Source organism: Carassius carassius, chromosome 48 (assembly GCF_963082965.1).
Source record: "Carassius carassius chromosome 48, fCarCar2.1, whole genome shotgun sequence".
In the NCBI taxonomy this organism is placed as follows: domain Eukaryota; kingdom Metazoa; phylum Chordata; class Actinopteri; order Cypriniformes; family Cyprinidae; genus Carassius; species Carassius carassius.
In genome coordinates this window covers 6,615,355-6,641,568 of record NC_081802.1, presented here as the reverse complement: position 1 = coordinate 6,641,568, position 26,214 = coordinate 6,615,355, and the positions used below count along the sequence as shown (strand labels likewise).

The following is a 26,214-nucleotide window of genomic DNA, read 5'->3' as shown; positions in this document are numbered from 1 at the left end:
GTTTGTTTGCAGTACAATAAACTGACCTTTGACATCTATGAGACCCGCCTCAGTCACTCCCTCATCAAGGTCGATAAGAGTGCCCTCTGATTTACATCTAGGGAGAACGTTGTTGTTGGTTACTCTGATCTTGTGGGCGGCCATCTTGCATTGGTTATGCTATTTCACCGTTGCTCCAAAGCTGACAATGAAACACGGGCAGTTTTCCATTTTTTCTTGCTGGGAAAACAAAATGGAAAGGGACAATCTTGATTAACTTTGTGTGGCAGGATAAACACTTGATGCAAAGAGAATAATGAGACACGCTGCAATCAGATTATTGGATCATTAATGCAAAACTCTTCAGAGAAACTGTAGCTAGAGATTAGTGTGGCTTAACTAAAGGACAAACTGGGACAAGATGTAGGCTAACTCAAAATGTATCGCATGAGATTAAGAGATCTTTAAAGTTGATTACTTTTAATCTGTTTTGGAAGAGGTTGCATTGTTGTTTATATTGAAATTAACTTCTACTTTATCTCTCAGAAAATTTCTTAATGACTTGATGACTTAATGACTGCTAATATAACTTAATGCTAGCATTAAATCAAAATTCACCAAATTTACTTAATGCACATTCCTGGTCTTATTGTGCATTTTCTCCAAACACCACCAAAAACATCATCAACAAGCTGCAGAATTTTTTTAGCTAATTCCATTAACCTCTGATGCTCTTTTTTCAATTTGAATATTCAGTTATACTTAAAAAGGTAAACTGTGTTTCAGTAAAATATACTATAATTTACTAAAGCACAACAAGATATTTACTGTAGTTTTAAAGATACATACGGCTTTATGGATCAGTGTTATTACGCAGTGTGCACGTTTACTTTAGACTGAAATTCACACTATCAGAATCTAGATAATAAATTTCCAGATGTGTCATTTAAAAAAAAAAATCAATAAATATAAGGTAGCTCTACCTGCAGGAAACAACACTGTAAAATTCAAATTTATAGACTTGATATCTGGATGAAACTGGTTCCATAAACTAAAACACCTACTGGGTGATGAACATTAATAAATACAATCCTAAAAATCAATAAGCTACTTCTTGTGTCAGCATAGTTCCATAAAAAAATAAAATATTTTTTTTTGCAAACTCCTGTAGCACTGTATTAAATGATACATTTTTGCACCTTGTTGTGGATTAGAGGCGCCATTTTTTTATGTTATGATTTATGCTCTCTTAAGGAGAGCAACATTTTGGCAGTTAAGAGACAGACTCAATTCCCATGCATGACTGCCTCAACTTCTGTCTGAGACAATGAGCGTAATTAATCTGCGTGACACACATGCAAAACAACATTGAGATGTAAAACATGCTATAATTGGTTGGAATAAATAATCATGAATATCAAACAAGACCAAAGGGCCAAGTAATTCAGAGAAGGTGATGATAATTTAATTTCGACACAACAATTGACCATAGGATGCGATAAATTAAGTTTGAAATACCATGAGGGTTTCGCTGTACAGAAAAGCTGAATGCAATGCAGTTTTGTTGTGGAAATTTTTTTTTGAAGGCTCTGTGGAAATGGAAAGATTGGAAGGACCTTTCATGTCTGTTACATAAAGGTCTAATGAACTCTTCAAAAGAAGGTAAGCATCTTTTGCATGCATGTATTAAAAAATCGTTCACACAAAAGATTTAAAATGGAAGGATGCATTCCCTTTTAAATGTCTATTTATTTTTATCTACATTTAACAGATGCTGAAGTAGGTCAGCAATACAACTTTTGCTTTGTTCCTTTCAGTTCAATCTTCAAAAAAAAAAATAATAATAATAAATTCATAATTCAAGCCATCAGAGGCTGATGGAGAAAGTGCATTGGGGGAAAAATAAATAAAAATGACAGCACTGACCTCCTGTGACTCTGTCAGAGTTGGAGAGGTGCTTCAAGTTCTATGGTTCTTCTAACACTAGCAGCACCCACAAATAAGATTTCATTTTATATTCTACGACACCATTACTGGCACGGTTGGATGTGTCAATGTTGGTATTAGGAGGCATAGGATGAGCAATTTATGGATTAGAAACCTAGAAGTCTGACAAGGATGTAATCATGGTTTCTGATAACAGCACCTGGGGCACTCCAAAGACTGAAAACTAGTGTCTCTTTCCCATAATCCCTCTGTATCCTCCTATCCTCTTTTTTTTAGTATCTTATTTCACAGACTCTCTGATAAAGTTATTTAGTCTTTGATCTGTCAACCTCACAGTCACACTCAAATTGTAAGTGTGTGTTATCATCAAACATTTTGAAGGATCACTTTTTTTGGAGATAAAAAGCCCTAGTAGTACTAAATCATCTGTTTTATTCAAGTAGCTAACTATATACCTGCCCGCTTTAGCTTACTTGTCCCCCTATTCCCCCCTATTCCCATAAAGCAACATTCCCATAACAATCAGCCAGAAAGATGTTTTAAACCATCCCTCGACAACATGAAACACTGGAAAATCCACAACTCTCGGGTGTCCCAAATAAAATGAGAAGTCTTATCTCGGATGCGGCACGTAACTCACAGAAGATGAATGGAAAGCACTTCAAGCTGGAGGCCAGGGAATTTAGATGCTCTTAAGATACATTGTTAGCTCTGCAGAAACCTCATGAGTTTAAATTCAAGCACTCCTCCGTAATCATCATTCTTCAAACAGCTTCATACAGATAAAATGCAGTATTTGGTTGAATAAATTGATCAATTCAAACATAGCAGCATAACCACATCCATAAAAAAACAATCCTTCCGCCTGCGTTAAAACACTGTCGTTTCAAATAAATTAATACATTTCCAAAACATGGCATTGGGGGAATATTTGAGATAGTGTGGCACATTATGGCCTGTGGTTATAAATGGATGTTATTATTAGTTCCATTGATGATATGAAGGAGTTTTATATTACTTTGACAAGCTAATTGGGTGAAGAAAGTGAGTAGGATTTCCGCCAAAGTCTCATCACATGGTAAATAGGACCACCTCGTGTATGTATATATATATATATATATATATATATATATATATATATATATATGACCCTTCTGCGGAGGACAAAGCAATTTTTCCCTCCACTGCCCTGCAGTCCATACTTCACCACTGACTCTAAAACAAAAGGTTTACTCAGGTAAATTGCAGAGGGATGTGTGTTGAAGATAATATTTCAAAGATCCCATAAGAGGTTAATTTCAGGAGTCGACTAAATGACCGACATTTATAATCTCTGCGTGAATAGGTCATTCGATCTGACAAGGTTCAACCACCACAAATGAGTCTGACATTACAGGCCTCTTTATCAAACATATCCCCCCGCCAAAAAAAAGTTTATTTCTGATTTAAGGATAAGTTAAGTGTGTGAACAAATGAAAAACAACAAATAAATGAATTTGTACAATTAATAAGGTTGACAAATTTTTTTCTAGACTTTTTTTTATACACACATACGCGCTCGCTCTCTCTCTCACACACACACACACACACACACACACACACACACACACACACACACACAACTTTATATAAAAAAAAAGTGTATGTGTAACAAAGATCGTAAATCGTGAAGGAGAAAGCAGGAACAATTAAACGTAAAACTTTAATAAATAAATAAACAAACAAAAAAGAAAGTAAAAGCGGCAGTCCCTCACGGAAAACTGCCGCATAAAACAATATAAAAATCCAGGCCCGGTCCTCTCTCGTCCAACACGGACTACGTTCACATGGACATCAGTAAACTAATAATTTACCTTATTCTAAATAAGCCAATACTATGATTATGGTCTTTACATGAGTTGCTTTTAGAATATTCTTCTCATGTTCCCATTTTATATGTTATAGTGCATAGATCGATTAATGGCACACGTCATTACATCACCACATGACGCCATCCGACGTCCCCTCAGAAATTTCACGTATAAACATAGTTTGTCTTCATGATTATGCTATATACAGGTTTGGGTATTTAATTTTACATTTTATAAAAGCTTCAAGTGCAGTTCATTATTTGTACGCACATACGGACGATGGCGGTGTTGAAGTCCTACACAACAGTAATAACGTGATTACGGTGTTTACAAGGCTATACTGCACTTCAATAACGCGACTAAAATAGGAATATTCCACGTCTTAATTCGATTTCCGTTTACTTCGATAATAACTTTAGTCGTGTTAAGGTAATCAAAATTTTCTGTTTACATGGTAAATTCTTAACCAGAGTATTGTCTTAATCATGTTAAAATTGGATTACTGCTGTCCAAGTACAAGTACTCGCTGTCAACACAATGTTGCAAGCCAAATTCAACTATGTGCCACATGTACAAGCACCTTAGAGATGTCTCACTGTGCCAAAGCATGTGCACTAACTCTCAAAGGAGCGCAATCTTCTTGTGATTTCAATTACACTCAGAATTTCATTTGCATATATGAATACACAAAAAGAAACAATTCAAGACCAGTGAATTTTGTTCCCAAATGTACCTCTCCAAATGCAGAGGAACGCAATGCCAGATTTCATTTCTGGTGGGAGGTCTGGATTAGCCAAGGATTAAACAAAGTCCTCTGTAAATGAACTGTGTTGTTTTGTGTCAGGTGGGGCATTTCTCTCAAGAAACGCTCTACACAATGAAGACTTGCATGCCCCCGTCCATCTTCACAAACACCACCAAACACTCCGAGAGACATATAAAGCCCAGCATATTCAACATAAGCAGTCAAGCCGACTGACATCAAGACTTTCCGAGGCGTTTAGGGGGGATTATAAGGACTGAATCTGTGTTGAGTCCCAATTAATTATGAAACACAATGCAACACTATTGTGCTTGTGGAAAATGATGACGATTGTGTTTTTTTTTAGCTTTGTTCCATTCCTCATATGGATATGCTAATGCTTATTGTGTTGCTGGCAGTAAACATGTCTACAATCATTTGTCCAAATCTTTCTTTCAATGTTAGATCCAAAATATACTATGAATGAAATCATTCTAGCTAGGCAAGCTCAGTTTGATGCTTCAGAGTAGGCAAGAAGGGCTGCTCGATTCATCAAAATAAAACGTTTTAATATCTATTTGGTAATGCAACATGTGATAAACGCCTTCCTACAATTTCAATGAGAAGCACAAATTTGAGGTCTCCCTGCGGTTTTCAGGCAAAATAAATGTATGATGGTTAAAGTAAAAATAAATAAATAAATAAATAAATAAATAAATAAAATGTAAAAAAAAAATAATAATAATACATTTTAATAAAACTAAAATGTAAATAATTAATATTAGTATTGAAATTTTACAGTTGTAATGTATAAAAATATTATTCTGCAAAATTGGGCATCCAAACACAGCAGACCTGGATTAAAAAAAGAACAACAACAACAACAACAAAAAAAAATCATAAATTTGGATTTTTTAAATTGCAATGTCTAATCTGAAAATTCACAATTAGATTCTTCACATTGCATTCTCAGTGTAGCCACAAGGGGCGCTATAGCAATCTTACAGCATATATTTTCTTTTTAAATTGGAAATATGATTTTTATATATATTATTATTTTCTATGGTCATGTTGATATGTGTTGATATATAACCAATATATAATCTTTTGTCATGGCAGGCAACAGTTTAATGAGAATATTGTGAAGAAAGTTAGCTGAATTCACCGTTTTATTTTAAGCTAACTGAATAAACTTATACTACAAACGAAAGTATAACAAGCAAATTAAACTTTGACTCAACAAGAAGTTTTAAATCTAATCGACAAGTATGTTGTTGGATGACTACAAGGAAAATATCATTGTAGAAAGTTTTCACTCAGAATTTGCTATAGTCGCAGTAATGAAGAAACTGCAAGTACCACATTGAATGAAACATTACATATTGAATCACTCGAAATAAACAAACTCCGATAATCTTTGGTCTATTTACAACATTGAAAAATAACTTATTACACTGTAGTCAACCATCACGACCCATCTAGAATATATAAACGCACTCAACAAAACCAAACGCTGGCGATGTTTACGTTTGTGCACTTCGTAGAGTATTAGTATCGTTTCTGGCTATATTTCTTCTTGTAACTGGACATCAGACTCCCTACAGGACGTGATTCCAGTGCTTCAGCAAGCACATAATCATTTATTCTAAGTTTTCACTAGTGTGTGCATGTGTTTGGGAGAGAGTGAAGTCCTTGGTGGGAGGAGAAAGCCTGCAGAGACTAACCAGAGCAAAACCATCGAGTCAAACCTAATTATTATAGCACACACACTTCTCTGGAGACCAGTGCTGACAGGGAGCCAGCCTCCCTGCACATCCATCATTTAACATGTTCATGGTGCAATGGAATCATATTTTACATTACACACCAAATGTGGCCTGAAATTAAATAAAACCTGAAGCACATGATGTCTGTGTGTATTTTCTGGTGTGTGTATATTTGTCTGCTGGGGTCTTCGCTCCGTCTTGCATCACTCAACCATGAAGATATTTCTCACCATTTCATGATGCAACCACCATTTGTGATGTGTCTAATGCAGTGATGAAGTGCCAAAAAGTGCCAAACATTTTTTTTTAGGATATAGTTTTAGAGTGTCTTTTGGTGTGTCTATGAAATATCATTAGGTTGAATAATCTAAGTGTTATTCTGAGTGTTTCATTTATATATTTAAGTAATATTTGATATAAATAAAAGATATTATTAAATGATTTATATTTAATATAATTATTGTTCAAAATAATTTGTTAAATAAGTTAGTAATAATTAAATTGAAAAGTATTTATATTTTTATTTCATATTTTATAGTTATCATTTACAAATATGATAGTGATATTTTATTAATAAAATTAGTAATAGTATTTAATATAAATAACTTGTAAAAATTATATTAAACAAATAATTTAGTAATATTTCTGATTGTTTATACAATTTTCATATTTTATATTAATATTTAAAAGGTACATTGATTTTTTTTTTGCTGTAAAATTGATACTAAATTATTATTATTATAAGCATTAAGTACAATTTTACATAAAATAACTACATGCACATAAATAAGTTATAAATAATATATTATTTATAATTAAAAATGTAATAATGAAACATCTTATAATTACAATTTTAAATTGATATGTTATTAATATTTATCTTGAAATTATTTAACAATGTATGTTGACATTTTATTTGAATATTTTTTTTAAAAACTATTGTCAAATAATTATATTAAATAAATATAAATATTTTAGTTATTTATTTTATAGTTTGTATAATAAAACATTTTACATTAATATTTAATATAAATATTATTAAATTATTTGTCATAATTATTTACCACATAATAATAATAATAATAATAATAATAATGCAGATTATCTGTGATAGTAAATTATCTTAAGTTTCATCAAAATCACAAGTGGAAAAGGTAATTGATTGGCCATCTGCACTTCTAGATATCAGTGTCACCATTTAGAAATCCACAGTGCTTCACCACAAATGTTGACATTTTTTGCACTGCAGGGCGTATCAGGGCGTCCCTGATGAGAAAGTCAAAAATAAATTGTGTTTAGCATTAATGAAACTCAAGCTGACATTTCAATCTCTCAGTTATTTGGATAGAACCAAACGCCTGATTGGCTAAATTCCAGAACAGTGACAGCCAATCAGACTCCTCGTCTCAGATATCAGACAGCCTGCATCTCAAATGCATGTATTGTACGATGCCTCTGTATTTCAATCGCAGAGTCTTTCTCGGATGCCAATATGTCCCTTCTGGCTAGAAAACAGATGGAAATGCAAAGGATATGATAATGACTAAGTTTTCCGATTAAATGAAAATTGTCTAAGTTGAGCACACAGAGGAATCTCTGACTTTCAGAGTTGGTTTGCTGTGACTATTTATGAAACACTTCATTATATGGTGCGTGCTTGTTCTGGTCAGACATTCATTCAACATCGGAAGCTTTCATTAACTAAATGATCTATTATCAAAGCACAAAAAATAACATTACATACGTTTCTCCTTATAAAAGTGTGGAGTACTTAATGCATTCGATTACAACAGCCTTCTAAAACAGGTCTAAGGGCGAATATCTCAAAACATGCCCAAAAATTCATATTGACATTTTATTTTAATAATAAAGAATTATTTAATATAATTCAAATACATTTTTAATAGTACTAGTAAATTTTATTATTTTTTTATAAATATTTAATAATACAAATTACAAAATTATTTGTTATAATAAAACACCAGCAAAAATTATTTATTATCTTTTTCATATGTAATATTCTTTTTATACATTAGATAATAATGTGGGGTAAATATAAATAACATTAAATAATTATAAATATAAATTATATTAATATATTAGAAATATTTTCTATTTACTTATACAATATAACCTAATTATTTCATTTATAACTATTTACCAGATAAAACAATTAAATGACAAAAAAATTATTAAGCTTATTTTTTTATTTAATATACTTATTTTATAATAACTGTGAAGCAGATACAGATTATTTGTGCTTTAAATTAGAGCAATTTATAGCCACAAAAACACAATGAGAAAAACTACAAAAGTTTTAAAAAACAGGACGAAGTGCAAAATTTCTCAAAACTTGTCCAGAACATCTCAAAAGATTAAATGGAAAACTACAAGAAATTAATTTTTGCACAAAAAAAATTTAAAGTACATGCTAAAAATTGCCATTTGGGAAGGGTCAGGCATTCGTCTGGACAACGGCTCTGTTTACAGCAACAGGAAGTGGCCAAACTATGACAGGAAGTGCTCTGGATAGACAGAGAGTAAAGAAACAGAGAAACAGCAACAGAGGAAAAGAGAAAAAGAAAGAGAGGAAATGCTTTGCTGATGAGTAGCTCCTGCTGTTCGCTGTATCTCAAGCCCACCAGCTTCAAATCAGTTTCCACAGACTGGAATTTAATATCATTCCTCAGCTGATAGAACATAAACAGCACAAGATTCTCCCTCATAACCCTGAGCTTCCTCTGGGCCAAATACAGGAAGCAGAAACGCTACAGAATGCAGACGAACTACAAGCAAGCACAAAACAACAGCACTATAACACATACCTGTCACATTTCATCCCAAACTATTTAAACGTATATCACTTATAATAAAATCACTTTTAAAATAATATATATTAGTATTTCATACAATTTATTTATTATTTTTTCCCCACAAATGCTAAAAATGAAATAATTCTATTTTAAAGCAGGTTCTGGTAAGATTGTGATGTTTATATAATTATATTTTATGTATTATTATATTGTATATATTACACCTCGTTACTGTAATTTGTAAATTCATTTAAATTCTAAATCCCAATTTAACAGGTATGAATATTCAAAAATGACATGAAAATTGCACAGACCCCTGGTTGAAATAATATCTCTAAAATATCTAATTAGCACAAATTATACATAAACAACAATACATATTCCACAATTTAAAATCACAAATTTAACAGCAGAAATTTTTTTATTTCCTTGAAAATAATGTTACAATTAAAAAAAATTACAAAAAATAAATAAATAAATATATATATATATATATATTTTTTTTTTTCTTCCAGCTAAATATTATTTATTTAATTACATTTCAGGCACACAAACACACACACACAAAAGAGCAGTTCTTGATTCGTCTCATCCTTCAAATTGAACTAAAATGGACCAAGATGGCTAGTTTATATATAAACACATCTGCGGCTGATGAATCATCAGGAATCAGAGGGTTAGACAACAGGCTTAAATTCGAACGTCTCATGTGTGAACGAGTCCTGAAAACAAACCGCCCAGGTCTTGGTCCTGATCCCAGCTAAAAACACCCACTGATAACATCAACAATACACTCCCTCATCCCAACACACAGAAAAAGCTAAAGAGAGTGTATAATTCCAGGGTATTCTGAGTAATACTTACCCTTAGCTCAACTGAAACTAGCGGCTTTCTTTAAATATAGTATCATAACGCAAACCGTATATAACAGTCATTCATATTTGGAGAGCTATGGGAATGGAAAGGCCATTTGGATGTGAGCTGAACTAGATCAGGCCTGCTTGCCTCAGGATAAATGCTGTAAAAGCCACAATTTACTTACAATGTATTCTCTCCTCATGGCCAACTCTGAAACATAAATCCATAAATCTGGCATTTTATGCCCTGGCCTTTTTTCCACAGTTTGCTGCCATCTGACTGGAGGGGGATTTTAAAGGTCCCATGACATGGATTATTTCCTTTTCTTTAAATGCTTTTTAATGTTTCCTTAGGTGTACTTATATTGTTAGTATGATTTTTACATTTTAAATTTTGAAATAAAAAGCATTTTTTATATCCTGATATTAGCCCTCTGGCTTGAATGCTCTGTTTGAAGGGGCGTGTCTGCTGTGAGACTCCGAGTAAACTAAACGACAACTGTTGTGATTGGCTGACATCTTTGCATTCGAAATGCGTATTACATGTGGAACCCCTCTCAAATATATATATATATATATATATATATATATATATTTTTTTTTTACTATTACAGCTGTCGAGATTAACGAAACGTGGAAGTGTTGATTATATCATTATTTTTTCGATCTTGTCCTATCACATGAAAGGCTGCAGTGATGAGCATTGAGTAGACAGAGTCTGTTTATCTCGTGAATGCAGTGATCTCGTCATTATTGCAACACGTTTTCTGTCACAAAATGCTTTCACCACAACTAACAGCAAACACAGGAGGAGATTCAAGATCAGCCCATTTGAGCTTCCATTTTCTCAAAGGCAGAGAAAGATAGCAAGATCTCGATTTACACCGATTAGAATTTCTAGAAACTTGGGGACCATATACAGGCTAGGGGAACTCATTATAATGTTAAAAAACCTCAAAAAAGTGAAGTTTTCATGTCATAGGACCTTTAACACTGCTGTTCTAAGCTGGACTAATATGGCGTTATGTACAGTGGACACTACACAAATAACAGAATGATGGGTTCTTCTTTAAAAACCATGTTTGGGCTTTGTTACAAGCTTAGCCCTGGACAGCATGTTGTACTTTATTTTATACACTTTGATACTTTGGACAATGTCTCACACCAGGCAGCATCTGGTACATGTGGACTTTTAACATTTCTGTTTTAATTTATTGTGGTTTTACAGTTCGTGTATCATTTTTTGTTAGTTTTGACTTTTAGATTTTTTAGTGGTGATTCTTAAATTAGCAAGTTGTGCTAAAGGTTGCATTAAAGGTTGTCATTTAAAAAGTATCACTTTTTCATCGTCCATTGCACATGGACGATTTTAGACAATGAGTATCGCACAGTTTACTTTTCTATAAGAGACAGAATATGTGATAATTTATGTTATATATTTATATATTTTTTTAGTTTTGGTGTTAGTATGTCGTGCTAAAGGGTACGTTAAATCAGGAGTGCACAAACTCAGTCCTGCAGAGTTTTGCTCCAACCCCAATTAAACACACCTGACGCAGCTAATCAAGGTCTTACTAGGCAAAAATAAATAAATAAATAAAATAAACTTCCATGCAGGTGTGCATTTTCCAAAAGCATTGTTAGCTAACTTTAGTTGTTAGTTCCATTGAATTCTATTGGTGTTGAAGGAACTTGCGACAGTTGTTTTGGGAAACGCACCCCAGGTGTATTGGGGAAAGTTGGAGCAAAACTCTGCAGGACTCTGAGTTTGGACATCCCTGTGTTAAAGGTTTTTGTTAAATGTATCACATAAAAAAAGGAGACTACAGCCATATACATTTCAGAATGGTGATTTTTTTAAATGTGTTTTATTATTTATTTCTTGTGGTTTTACCGCTCTTTTATACATTTTTTTCCCTCCACTCTTGGTATTTTTAGTGGTAATTAAATTTCTGTGCTGCGCTAAAGGTTTTTTCTGAACAACGCGAGAGAGAATCTGTGAAATTTCATTCATTGTAGTTATTTTATTATATATAGATACTGTAGTCATACTCATTTCAGAGTTTAGTTTTTTCCATAACGATGATAATTATTATTTATTTTTATATACTTATTTACTTTTTTTTAATGAAATTAGCATGCTGCACCAAAAATGTAGCTAAAGACGCTTCTTTAAAATTTTAGATGGATAATTTTGAATTTTATGTCTTTTTTTTATGACGTATCTTGTAAAAGAACTCTACAACTCATTTTTTAAAGCAAAAACTCTTCTCACTGAGAAACATGTCCGATCGGGATCAGGTGACTTTGAACAATGAAAACATACACAACTTCCTTAAGACCGATTATTGATTAGTAAAATAAAAAATTTTAGGCTGAATGCACTGAATGCATACATGTACATGTAATTGCGGGTCAATTACGAGAGACAATAATTTTGACTTAGTTCGTAAAACATACATTTTTCATTACGTTTACAATAATGCACTTACAACAAAAGTTTACAACATGGGGCATTACTAATATTTAAAAGCAAAAATGTCAAACTTGTACCACAAAACCTACACAAAAAGTGCTGTATGAGCTGTAAAGTATTTTCTTATCATAACTAGATGAACCTCCTGTTATGAGATAGCAACATTATAATTATTATTAGAGTGGAGTTTGCAAATAACAATGTTTTACGTCACGTTCCACTCTTTCATCCTTGTATCATACAAATGCTATCAGTTTTACTGACATGACGTCTTACATGGTTATAAATTAGCACATACAAGGTTAGCAAGTTATTATAAAAAGAAGACACACACACACACACCGTGATCTAAAGTAGCAGCAGCCATTTGTTCTGCAGGCCATGAATGTTTAATACGCCACGTAACTTGAAAATAAATTGTTAATATAAGAGGGGGAAGCTGAGGGCTTGTGGAAAAACGAGGCCGAGTTATGCCACAGGTCAATCCCGTTCCATTCAAAGTCTGAAAGGAATGTGGAAAGGGGAGAGAGGAAAGGGAGAAGGGATAGACGGCTGGGAATGGGAGCAGAGAGGGAGGGGGATGTAGGATGTCCTCACCATTAGAAATGACTACCAGGGTGGTTGTGACTATCAAACACTGATAACCACGGTAACAAATAACCATAATGAAACTGAACCACGGTAATAGTTTCTGTAATAGCTACTGTATTCAAATTTATACACCACTGGGAAAAAAAATGGTGTAGGAATAGTTTGCACTAAGAAACAACTAATAAATTTTACTAGTTTACACACTTGTAAAGCGTACTACAATCTTTGTTTTAATTACATCTTTGAGAAATCATTTTTACAATGCATATTAATAACTTTTCAGTAGTAGCAACTGCAGTTATTATAGTATTTTGGCATAAACCTTTTTATTTAAAACGGTTTTTGGCAATTTGAAAGAAACAAGTTTGAAGAAATCAATGTAAATAATCAAAAATGCAGATATTTTTATGTATTTTTAAAGGAATAAGCGGTTCATAAGGGGAATTCTGTGAACGTCCAATTCCATATCAAGTAATGAGACTATTCACAATCAAAATTAATTAATATTCACAATCCATCAATTAAACTGGTTTATTCAATCAATAAATTAAGTTGTTGTTTTTTTTTGTTCTAAAACATTTACTATTTATGTAGTAGCCTATAGCCTACACTTCACGTTGCCTTAATATAATCTGCCCATTTAAGTTTAAGCATTTAAAATCTGAAAACATCTGATGTATGTTCAACTCGATGTTTGTGAAAGCAGCTGAAATGTTACAAGAAACGCATGTTCAACAAAGCACTGAGTGCTGAGACAGTAAAGCAAACATTTCGGAGGTTTCGAAATATAACCCGAGTATATTCAAAAGCAGCCAAGAGGACTAACAGACACAAAAGCGCAACGATGGCATAAACTCACCTCTGCATTCCTGTTCTGTTCATCCAAAGCAGCGCGCAGTTGTGGTGTTGAGTTGGTCACTTCACTTTGTGCTCCTTTGTGGCTCTTGGGCAAACGCGGCTCACATCGCACCTGGGCGGGGCCGGAGCCCAGGTGACGTCACAGAGAGGGGCGGGGATTCTGAGACGGCTGGGCGGAGACTGGAAGCCGGTGGTTCGCCATCTGTCACCGCGGGCCCTGTAATGAAAATCACTTTTCCCCTCGCGTCTAGAGTTTTCCTGATCAATTATTCATTTCACTGAGTGATGATGCGGATGGTTTTCATTCTATCCCCTACATCAAGCTTTCCATCACTTTAATACGTATGCTCCCAAATATGATATATGAAATATGATATAGTAGCCTATCAGTTCTGAAATAATGTATTGTTAAATATAAAACATATTAATGACTAATTTTAGTGGGATTGGATTCATTTATTTATTAACAAATCTAATCTGTTCAATGAAGAACATATTTTAATTCTGTAATTAAAATTATATTTATTTTTTGGGGCATACATTAAAATTGTCAAGGTGGTATAATGATATAAACATGGTAATAAAAAGAATAAAATAATAATAATAAGATAACATTTACAATTTTGACCAAATAAATGCTGGAATCATTGAAAAGGGATATTTTGGTGTCTTTCATTAAAAGAATCAAAAAAGGTGAAGCAAATGTAAAAAAAAAAAAAAAAAAAATTCTGTAGACTGTTTGGTGTGTTCATGCGCAACTTTTTTTGTCCTGATACAGGCGATGCAAGGTGATATCACAGTCAGCTTTCCTCAGCACTAGTTCTTTGGCATCGGTTTTGTGTGCCCCTACTCTAATAGGTCACATGACACTGACAACATGAGGAACATAGTATGTCAGTAGTATGTTACATTTTTAACGGTCACAAAGCAACTATTTATTCAAAAGAAGTAACTGCGCAGAGACTGCGATTTTGGATGCAGCCATGGAGTTTGTTGAGTATAACCAGCATGAAGGCAGCCATTTTGTTGTCGTGTGACTATGAACAGGAAGTGGTCTCAGGAAGTGCCTGCATTCTAATGCAGCCGTAACCTGTGTTTTTACAACCTTCTAGCCGTGAAAGTGCAGTGGAACGGCAGTCAAACTCGTGACTTCCCACCTGTGCACTCGTATTAGATCGTTGTACTCCCAGTTCCGAGCTCTGATGTCACATAGGCCGCGAAACAACTAAGGCAGTCCCTACTGATAATATTGCTTACGGATGCAGTGTTAGATATATATATATATATATATATATATATATATCCACAAAAATTCTCGGGGGTCTGTGGAGTGATGCTCAAGGGGACGGTGGATTAATTTGATTGCAGTCTCGGGAAGGGAGCGAGAGCCGCTGCTATCTTTGAGACTGCAACAAAGACTCCTCTTCACTGCGGGCATCATACCCTGCATTCTCCGGAGATGGTGAGGGCTTGTTGTCTGTTTTGTGATAGAGGGAGAAAAGAATGCAATTGGAATTGAAAGGCAAAAAGGGGAGAGGAAGAGATGAAAAACATGAAAAGCCATGTTATCTGCTTTCACAGTACGTGGAACAAATCCCCCCGCCCACCTTTTTTAAAAGTCTTAAAAGTAGCAAAGGAACGAAATAAAGTCATTAGACAGTGATGTACTTTGTTCAGAGGAGTTAAGTCTTGCGTTAATTTGATGGACACCCATCGTTACGCATAAAGAGATACTACACAGTTCATTAGTCTCCTTGACATGGTGTCAAAGTTTCAGGTGTTTTACCATAGTACATGTCCAAAACCATTCATGTCCCTCTTAGTACTTGATTAGCTCACTAACTCACAAGACAATCAACTTCAATCTGTGTTCTTTTTAAAGGGACAGCTCACCCAAAAATAAATATTGTCATCATTTACTCACCCCCATGTGATTTCAAACCTGTATGACTTTGTTTCTTCTGTGGAACACAAAAGAAGATATTCTCTACGGTGTTTAAACAGTTTTTGTCCATATATCCAGTCCGAAAAAAAAAGGATCCCATTGACTTTCACTGTAAATAAATGATGAAACAAAAACTCTCTTTAAATGAATGTTCAGTGAAAGCAAATCATGTTAGATATTACAGAAGTGAGCCATGTTGTTAGCATAGCAACATGCTAATGTTTCACAATGGCTACTTAAATGAGAAAATCTGCCTAGAACAACAGTCCTGCCACTTAGCAATGTTTTAGACAACGATATAGCTCAAATAATTTCCAACTTTCAAAATTGTATATGGGAGAATTAATGTAAGTGCTTAAAAATGATAGCAGCACATTTCTGAATTCAATTTTAAGCAAATGAATGCAAAATTTCAATGAGTAGTTGGAATGATCTTCTGTGGTTACTGACAGCATGTCACATCTTGTATTTAACCCAATACATTCCCTTAAAAGTACGTGCTGTATCTCTAAACCAGCGAGAATGATTCAAACTGTTTTTGTTGATATTATCTGCATGTATCGTCACACAGAGGGTATTTGTGCAGACTGCAGTAGTTTTCAATGCCCGCTCTGCATTCTCAGGCATTGACTCAGAGGTTTTTCAGTCTGGGAAGTGAACTCTGGGAAACACACAGGGGTATTCAAGCAGCCACATCCTTATCTGGACTTCTGTTTGAGCTCTGAGGTAATGCTGTGATGCGGCGTTGCACATTGTCACACCTGGCTGTAAAATAAACACAAAAAAGTGAAGTGTTAACCCTTAACCTGTGTCACTCTCATATCATCACATGATCATATTTAGGCCAGTTAGAGACTGTTAAGTGTAAGTGTCGGGCTGGAGATTTTTTCCACAGCCAGCGTAATCTGTTAAACATGTCACAGTGGGCAGCTCTTGTCAGAGGTTTGGGCCATTTCCAAAGCTCTGTTAGCATTAAAACCCTAGAGTGATGGCAAACGTATAAAATGGACTGACACACACACACACACAATGATGCAAGGCTTGTAATTAACAATTTAAACAGAACCAGAGCTTCTTAGCAAGGGTGTGTGCTTCAAAAAAACACATGGAAAACAGAGTGTTATGCCTGGCCTCTATTAAAAAGAAGAAAGAGAATAGGACAAAGATGGCTTTACTGTGTGTGTGTATATTGAGAGTGAGGCGTTGTCGTCATAGCACAGAGCCCCTCCCCTCGATATCACAGTCTCCGCCATGTTGGCAGGACACCGGCGGTGAAACAGGATTGTTTACATGTGTTGTTAACTCGGTAGTAGAGGAGGTTTTTGCAATTCTGCACTGTTTTACCATGCCTAGAAGTTACTGTTGCGTTAAAAACTGCTCCAGTACCTCACATGACACATATGGAAAACATAGGAACAATGGAATACAGTTTTTTTAGGTTACACCAAGCGCAAAACAGCTGTATTTGGAGAAGCTCTCAGGCATCCAAAATATCGACCCATACAAGCTCCCTGCAGCGGAATGGCACAGAGACCTGGACCATACTTCCACACACATATATGGACATTGTGCATTATCTAGTTTTTGGTGTAAGTTACTACACAATTGGAAAGTTACGAGGCTTTCTGCTGTGGCTGGGTCCATCTACAAGCCTAGCTCCAGGTGGTGAAAACTGCATTGTACTGGCCAAAGGAAGTTTATTCACATGCGTTTTAGCGTGTTGTAATTACCAAAATGACAAAGTAACTTAAATAACTGCGACTGTTTCGTAAACACTAAATTGTAACGAGATGTTTAATGTACACAAACGTTTCCAACATGTTTTGATGTAGGCAAAAGCTTTGTATGTTTAGTTATAATTAGATTTTAGCCCAATGACACATACTGTACCAGGTTTTTGTGTTGAGGGCTGCAAAGTGGACAAACCAGCCCTGGGTTGGCTAGGGTAGTTAAATGTGTGAGTGCAAGATGTAAATGTCCTGGTTAGATTAAAGCCATTAACAATGTGAATGCAAGGTGACTTACATCGTAAACAATATAATTCACAATGTCCATATGTGTGCATGAAGGTAAATGGTCCAGTTCTCGGTGCTGCTGCAGAGAGCTCGTATGGGTCGATATTTTGAAAGCCTGAAAGCTTCTCCTAACACCGCTGTTTTGCGCTTGGTGTGAGCTTGTTCCTGTAAGGTCCCCTTTCTTTCGCCTTATCTTTCTGCATTGCTTTACTTTCTTCATTTCTTTATCGTATTCGTAGATCCGTCTCTGTTCCGCCGACATAATAAATGCACAAAAATTAAAGAGCTCTGAAATGTTTAGTCGCGCCTCTGTGAAGTTCTGAAGGCATTGCCCCTGGCAACCGATAGCGTGTCCTACCATCATGGCCGACCTGCTCAGCCCCCTCCCAAATCAACCCAAATCGGCACGTGACTCCTCACTCTCAATAGATGAGGGGGCATATATTATCATGTTCCAAATGGCCACTTTTAAACTGTCATGTCAGTTTTCACAATCCAATTGGTCGCAATGAATAAAAATCAGATGCTTCCCTTTTTTTTTTATATTTCCCTCATCAGATATCCAGTATTAAGAAATACATCACATTACAGAAGTAAAACAAGTTTAGATGCCTTATTCCAGCCAAAATGTAAGTCCAGCCCTGCTTTCTATTCTGGAGAGCACATGCCTTCAAGAGATGGAGGGTGTAGGAGACCAAAAGACTGTTCCTTGATGGAAACCCTCCACCTTCCCCAGCTCCACTTTTATATATGCTACTTGTGCAGCAGCAGTATGTCTTAAATTATTTGGGAGTATTTTGTTTTTTAAGTGCATGGAAGAATTGCAAATCTGTCATTTACAGGCTTCCAGTTAGGACGTTGTAAGGCAGTAGCAAGGTAGCTTATTAGGGTCTGAAAAAGAGCTGAAGTGTCCCACCAGACTCTGATGTCTTAGAGTAAAAGTGCAGATTTAGTATAAAAAAATGCTGTAGGGTTGAAATGTATTGTGGAATCTGGTGAATGAGCATGCTGATTTATTCGATTGCCCTTGGTGCCATTTCATTTCCCTTTGTCAGAGAGGCACAAACACTTCTGATAGAAATGAGCCTCCATTCCTGTGGCCGTAACTTCAAAGATGACGTCTGGAAAATGGCCCAATCCTGTCACAGTCAACCTCTTACAATTTCACTGGTTCCAGCTGTATTGGGATAGCATGAAAAGTTTAATCAAGAAGAAGAAGTTGTTAATTTCATTTCATTTAATAATAATTATTATTAACCCATTTATACAATGACATTTATATATAAATATATAAAATTATATAATGTTTTTTTTTCTGGAGTGTTTCTTCAATCTCCTTCTTAAGAGCAACAAATCAAGCAGAATACAACCAGTTTTCTATGAAATGTGATTTTAGAAAAAACTTTAGATCCGTAGGCCTCAAGCTGGGAATCTGTGTGAAAAGTATCGATGGCTTAGTGTCATCCTTTTGATTTGTGATGCATGCTGACATTTTGAAAGCTTACTGGGAACCGTGAACTCTCAGTGGAAGCAATGTTATAGTAAAGAGAAATGAATGCCTTTCTGCATTGTTTGTTCTCCTTCAGGGCATAGACAAACACATAAGAATAACTGACAGTGTTATTGTTGTAGAAAGATCATCTGTCCGACATGTTGAGAACATCCTTGGAGCAAAAACACAATGCAAGAAATCAAGAAAGTCAAATGTTGCTAAAGTACTTGATTTTGAGGTACTTTCATTAAGTCTTCATGACTGACTAGCAGTGTTTGGAATAACGGCGTTTAAAAGAACGCGTTAGGTAACGACGTTATTTTTTTCAGTAACGGGGTAATCTAACTAATTACTTTTCCCGTCATTACAACGCCGTTAACGTTACTGACCGTTAAATGCGGTGCGTTACTATGCATTGATTTAATATGCAATCCGAACGCACCCCTGGCTCACACAGCGTGTGAGCAGGTGGGTTAATAACGAGATAAGCGATTATGATTGGCTAAGGCAGAGTCATGTGTTTCATGGTAGCCAATCAGAGCCAGTGTTTTTACACACACGCGCCAGCGGCGCCAAACACACACAGTCACACACACGCAACAGCTACACAGAGATTCGCAGCAGCAGGAGAGATGGCGAGTCAGGAGCAATCCGATGAAAAGTTGGCATTTTCAAGGTGTAGATATAAGCACTACTTCAAATTCATTGTAGTCAAAGGCAAGAACGTGCATGTTATGTGTGACACACGCATCCACAAAGCTAGTGGCCAAAAACACTTTTCTTACAAAGAGTGCAGGATAAAACTCTTGCTGTCTGTTGACGTGCAATAAATCTCGAAAGTTATGTACGAACACCTGTCTGTTCTACTTATTTCAACTGACTTGTGAAAACTGCTAAAAAAAAAATACTTTGACATATAGCAACTTTTTTTTTTTTTACAGTAACGCAATTAGTTACTTTCCCTGGTAACGAGTTACTTTTATTATAGAGTAATTCAGTTACTAACTCAGTTACTTTTTGGAACAAGTAGTGAGTAACTATAACTAATTACTTTTTTAAAGTAACGTTCCCAACACTGCTGACTAGCCTAGCCTTGCCTAGAAGCAATTTACTTCAGCTAAGAGGTTGGCACAACCACCCACGGCTTTTGGCATGTAAAACAACAGCTTCATCAACCTAAAACAGTGGCCATAAAGCTGCTCTAAACATGTGGAGCTTGAGCCTCTTGTTCGATCTGTTGACTAATTGGTGCTTGAGTCGCTATTTGTCCAGGGACGTTCAAAAGACCATTGACTGCCATGGCAACACGAATATGTCATGATAGGGGGCCTTTGTCTCTTTGCTAAAGCATCAGTGGGACGGTCTCAATCTTACTTAGACTCAGGGACGACTCAAATGCAACTTTAGATTCAAAGTTGAATGACTCTTTTGACAGACTAGAGACCAAAGATGGCAAGAATTACTGGATGACAAAAGCTCTTCCCATCACCACATTGTGTGTGTGGCTGAGATGATTTGCACATCTGCGTCCATCTGCTGGTCGTTAGATAGTGAAGCACTTACAGTTCATGCTGCACAAAAGTAAACAGAGGGATACATTTGTTTAAAAAGTGAAATATAAAAACGTTGAAGACAAAATTCAATGAGAGTAGTTAAAAATGTTAATTGTAGGGGGCCAAATGGATTGCGTCGGTTGTTGGTAGATGGCATAATTACACTTTTCTGGGGGCAAAAGCATGTTTCTCCATTAATCATCATTTGAAAGAAACATTTGGTATGCAGATGAAAATAAATTATTTACATTAAATTATTTAATTAAATTAATAATAAATATTAAATTATCTAATTAAAATTAGTTATTAGTTAACAAGTATATGTTGTATTGCCACTCATGCTGCCACAGAGAATTATGGGAAATGTATCTTTATTATCTGGTCACCTCATATACAAAATAAATATGTTTTCTGCAAATTCACACAGAAATGGAATTAAATGCATTTAAAATATACAAACAATGGGCATTATTAGAATTTCTAAAAAAGTTAGTTATTAAATAATGATTGTGTTGAAAATGTTTTTTTATTATTATTTATTTGTAGCTTTTTTGTTTTTGTTTTAGTACTTCAAGGTTTTTAATACTTATTTCAAGTGATGATTTTTTTTCTTCTGGTTTTGGTTAAAGTCTTAGTTAACAATAATAACTTTGCCTGCTAACACTGCTATAATAAATAATGCGAATTGTTTTTAAACAGGCATTACAAAAATCTTTTGGGATACATGTCGCATATTTCCGGTTTTTACATTTCCATTGAGATGAATGGGAATGCTAACGGTTAGCTCTTTCAAACATATATAAAATCATTAGCAAAGCCCATTAGGACTCTTCAAATCTTATTAAATTGCCCCTGGAGGCAGTTTCTCTAAATTAGCAAATAGTGAGCCATTCTGCAGTTGACAAATTTTGTTTACTGAAGCATCTTTAGATGTTGTTTATTAATGATTTCTCGCAACAAACCATTTATACTCAGATGGCAAACAGAGAAGAAAAAAAATGCTTGGAAATCGGCTCACTATAATCAAAATAATTACTCAAGCATTCGGTAGCTTGTTTAATGTAGTGCTTTTAATATTAAAGAACAACATTTATTCGTGGTGAGATACATTCACACTTACTGGAGTTTATCTGGCCAATTTCACAAGCCCCGGTATCCACGTCAGGCACAGCAGTCTCGCTCTCCCCGGACCATTTTATCAGCTGTTTGATGGAGTGAAGCGGCCTGAAAGCACAGCTTGGAGCTAGAAGGACCCTTCAGAAATCACTGCTCAGTTCTCATATGCAGAAAAGACAGAGAGAGAGGAAGACAAAGCATCCCATCCTGTCAGGTTGCCACAGTAACATCTATAATCCATGGCCATGTGACCTGATAAAACAGGCCTTACTGACAGGCCTGGCAGACACGGTGAGACGCTAGCATCTTTTTCCGCAGAGAGAAGAACGACCTATTCTCTGTATGTCAGTTTTGGTTTATTTAAGGTTCTGTCTGCAACTCATATATATATATATATATATATATATATATATATATATATATATAAAATAAAAAAATAATAACATATCACATAATAAAAATTGGCCAAAAAAATAAACACATATAATTGATTTATAATAAATATATATATATATATTATTTTATTATATATATATATATATATATATATATATATATATATATATATATATATATATATATATATATATATATATATATATATATTATTATAAAATATCTTATCATTATATAGATAGATAGATATACACACACACAACTTAAAGATAAACAGAATAGACTACAAAATTATTTTAATTTAATTTAATTTAATAACTTTATTATTGTTTGTTGTTAGTAGAAAATTGCAATTAAAAAAATATATAATTATTAAATTAAATAAAAAATTAAATGTATGCATTTAGCAGACGCTTTTATCCAAAGCGACTTACAGTGCATTCAGGCTAACAATTTTTACCTATCATGTGTTTTCCTGGGGAATCGAACCCACAACCTTGCGCTTGATAGCGCAGTGCTCTACCAATTGATCTACAGAAACACAATTAAATTTATTATGATATTATATAAAATAATAATACAATATTTAATAAAATACAAATATTTAATAAAATATTACATTGTATTTACATTTTACATTATTTATTACATTATTACTTTATGTGTGTGTGTGTGTGTGTGAGTGTGTTTAAACAAGTCAATACCTGATCACCTCCCAGGTGTGTGTGTGTGTGTGTGTGTGTGTGTGTGTGTGTGTGTGTGTGTGTGTGTGTGTGTGTGTGTGAGAGAGCAGGGCTGAACATTATAGTGCATTTTCCCGCTGCTTCGACACAGACAGGAAGTGACACGCTGACATGCCTCACAGTGCCGCAGTATATCTTCCTCTCAGACATTACAGGCTTTAGAGCTTGTATACTCATGTATCCCTTCATCCTGTGGATGGATATATGGCCAGTGTTAAAGCCCTGTACTGTAATTAAGATGAAGTCAGCTGTGTGTCTAACATTTTGTCCAGCAAGACAAATGTCCTTCATTGTGGCTTTGGAAATTCATCAAGCATTTGGACAGATTCCACAAAGAACGTAAAAAGGTGTGTGCCCAGCCATTTCTTTCTCTTTACGACAGTCCATTAAACAAACATAATGGCCAAATTAAAATCCTGTCATCCACCGCAGCTCTTACGAAGTTAAGGAGATGAAGCCAAATGAGAATGAGCAGGTTACAGGTCAAATCCAAAAAATTTAACCGTCAACCTATAGTCTAATTTACTATGATCTGTAATATGGCTGCTTAAAATAATAATAATAATAATTGTAACAGTAACAATGTTAATCATTTATATACATTATGTTGATATTCATTCATATGAATGAATTTCATTATATCTAATTTTGTCATATTAATATTATTTATATAATATTCATATTTAATATATTACTAATAACTATAAATTTATACTATCTATAATGTATTTTTATTTATAATTTATTATTTACTATTTATTAATTTATTTATCTATTTATTTATTTTATATATATAATTTCTCTGTAAATACCATGTTGGAAAATAAGAGCAGATTTTTTTATTTTTTTTTACCTTGCAGTTGATAATAATTAAACTTTTATTTATTCCTCTCTATCTCTTTCTAACAATAAACAAGAAAAAAAAAAAAAATTAAACATTATCTGCCCTCTGAACAATTCCTTAATGAATCTTTTTCCCTTCAGAGCCAATTCCAAACAAATGAGTTGTTTTTCTGTGATTCTTGCAGTTTTCAATGTTAATGCCTCTGAGGTAATGAAAGGCCTTTCTGGTTGTGGTTCAGTCTGAACACGTTCTGCTGTTAAACAATAAATTGTGGTTATGTTTTGATATAGTTTCCTTTGTTGTAATTTAGTATTGGCTCATTAAAACATTACACACTCTTGAACCGTTTCCACATTTGCTACTAGAACAAGAACGTGATTCATCCCGAGAGGAAACATGCCTCAACATGTCCAGTTTGCTATGAAAACAGAGTATACAGTATCAAATTGTTTCACTCTCATGTCATTCCAATTTTGTATTACTTTCTTTTTCTGTGGAATCCAAAAGAGGATAGTTTGAAAAATGTCTCAAAGTCAACAGAGTCTAAGCTAAATTCAGATTAGCATGCTAGCATACTTCTTGCTTTGCACTGTCTTTTACTGTCTACATTTACTAAAATTAACATGTTTAGCATATACTGTATGAAATGCTAGCTTTTGTTTTGAAGCAGATGCTTTCTTATGCTAGCTCTTATTTTTCTGTTACATTAGCATTACCCTCTTTCATGGTGCAGAAATGACACAAAGGTACTTTCTAAAAGTACGATTCGTTTCTTTAGGTGTAATGTTTAGCATGTGTTCAGTGAGTGGGAAAGCAGTATGAGTCACAGTGAGGTGAACCTGGATAAAGAGCTAATCTCTGTCCAGCATATACTGAGCTCACTTTAAAAGCAGCCTACTGACCTGGATTCACTATTCCTGTCTCTGACAATTACCCAGAGGAAAGGCTGACATCTGCCCCGGCCCCGTGACCCAGACAACGCTTACGCTGTGGCCATCAGTTTACATGCTGTATGTCACAAATTACAACATTAAACTCTCAAAACTACTACTACTGCTTACTGTTTATTTTATATAAATATTATTTTATACTTTTAAATATTAACAATTATTATTATTATTAATATTTCCTTTACTATAATATCATTTTTTTATCAATATTGAATAATATTGTTATTTTATTAATAATAATTTGTATCGACTAATGTTAAGTTAGTTTGTTAATTAACAATTTTTCTTGCTATTTTACAGTAATATTAGTTTAAATAATTATAACAAAAACAACAATTTTCTTAATATTGTTAATACTGATAATATTAATAAGTTTGATAATAAATTAAACAATTAGAATAAATAATAATAATAATATTATTATTTTATTAATTTGAATTTTGTTACTTGTTATTTTAATAATATAATTTATATTTATATGATCATATTAATAATACATTTTATATGAATTTGTTATGTTAACAGTGATTACTATCGTCATTACATAAAAATGTATTTATATATTAATATTCAAAAAATAAAGTTAGAATACAATTTTTGTATTATTTGTACTACAATAAAAAAAATATAAAGGTCATACAACATTTTCTTTCAAAAGTCTGAGTGTGTGTGTGTGTGTGTGTGCATCTTCATGTGGGTTGACAAGGTGAAGTCAAGCCAAGCTGTTTTCAGATGCCAATCTGCAACAGGCATCCAATTCATCACAAGGGCTGCATAATCCACTCTATCCACTTTAATTACTGCTCCTGTGTTGTTTTTGCCAGTTTGTAAAGCTTCTTTACTACAGGACAATACTGAGACAATGTCTAGGAGGGTAAATGTCCAAATACTACTCAAGCTTGATCTTCATTCTAGTTGGCGTCAGCAAAAATGTCAGCAGAGGTAATAAAGACTTTGATAAAGCATTTACATTTTTGAAGTTTTGTGAATTTGTTGAGCGCAGGGTTAATTCTAGCTGACCAGGTGTGCATGTCTATGTTTGTTTGCACTGAGGGATACATGTTGAACTTCACCTGTTAATCACAGTCCTACTTCCGTTTCTAACTACTGCAGCAGATGACTGACTTTTTACATGAGCCAAACCAATTCTTTGCTAGATCAAACCGCTAAAAATAGCGATGTAGCATTGCGTCACACTACGAATAGCTAGTACAAGTAGCAATAAAAAAGCATCTTGTTAATAAACGAGCTACACAGTTTTTAAAACAGTTAGCTACTGTT

The 26,214-nt window shown here is 34.2% G+C and overlaps 1 protein-coding gene across 1 annotated transcript in view; it reads right to left on the bottom strand.

Annotated features, from left to right (window-relative positions):
• The window catches only part of LOC132131159 (SH3 domain-binding protein 4-A-like), a 29,474-nt gene extending 15,315 nt beyond the window's left edge, over positions 1–14,159 (bottom strand). Inside the window, exons 1-2 of the mRNA XM_059543148.1 lie at positions 13,881–14,159; positions 27–219 (exon numbers count right to left, since the gene is read on the bottom strand). Coding sequence (XP_059399131.1) covers positions 27–144 — 118 coding nt within the window. The 5' untranslated portion in view covers positions 145–219; positions 13,881–14,159. The remainder of the gene's footprint in view (positions 1–26; positions 220–13,880) is intronic.
• Positions 14,160–26,214: the final 12,055 nt, after the last annotated feature.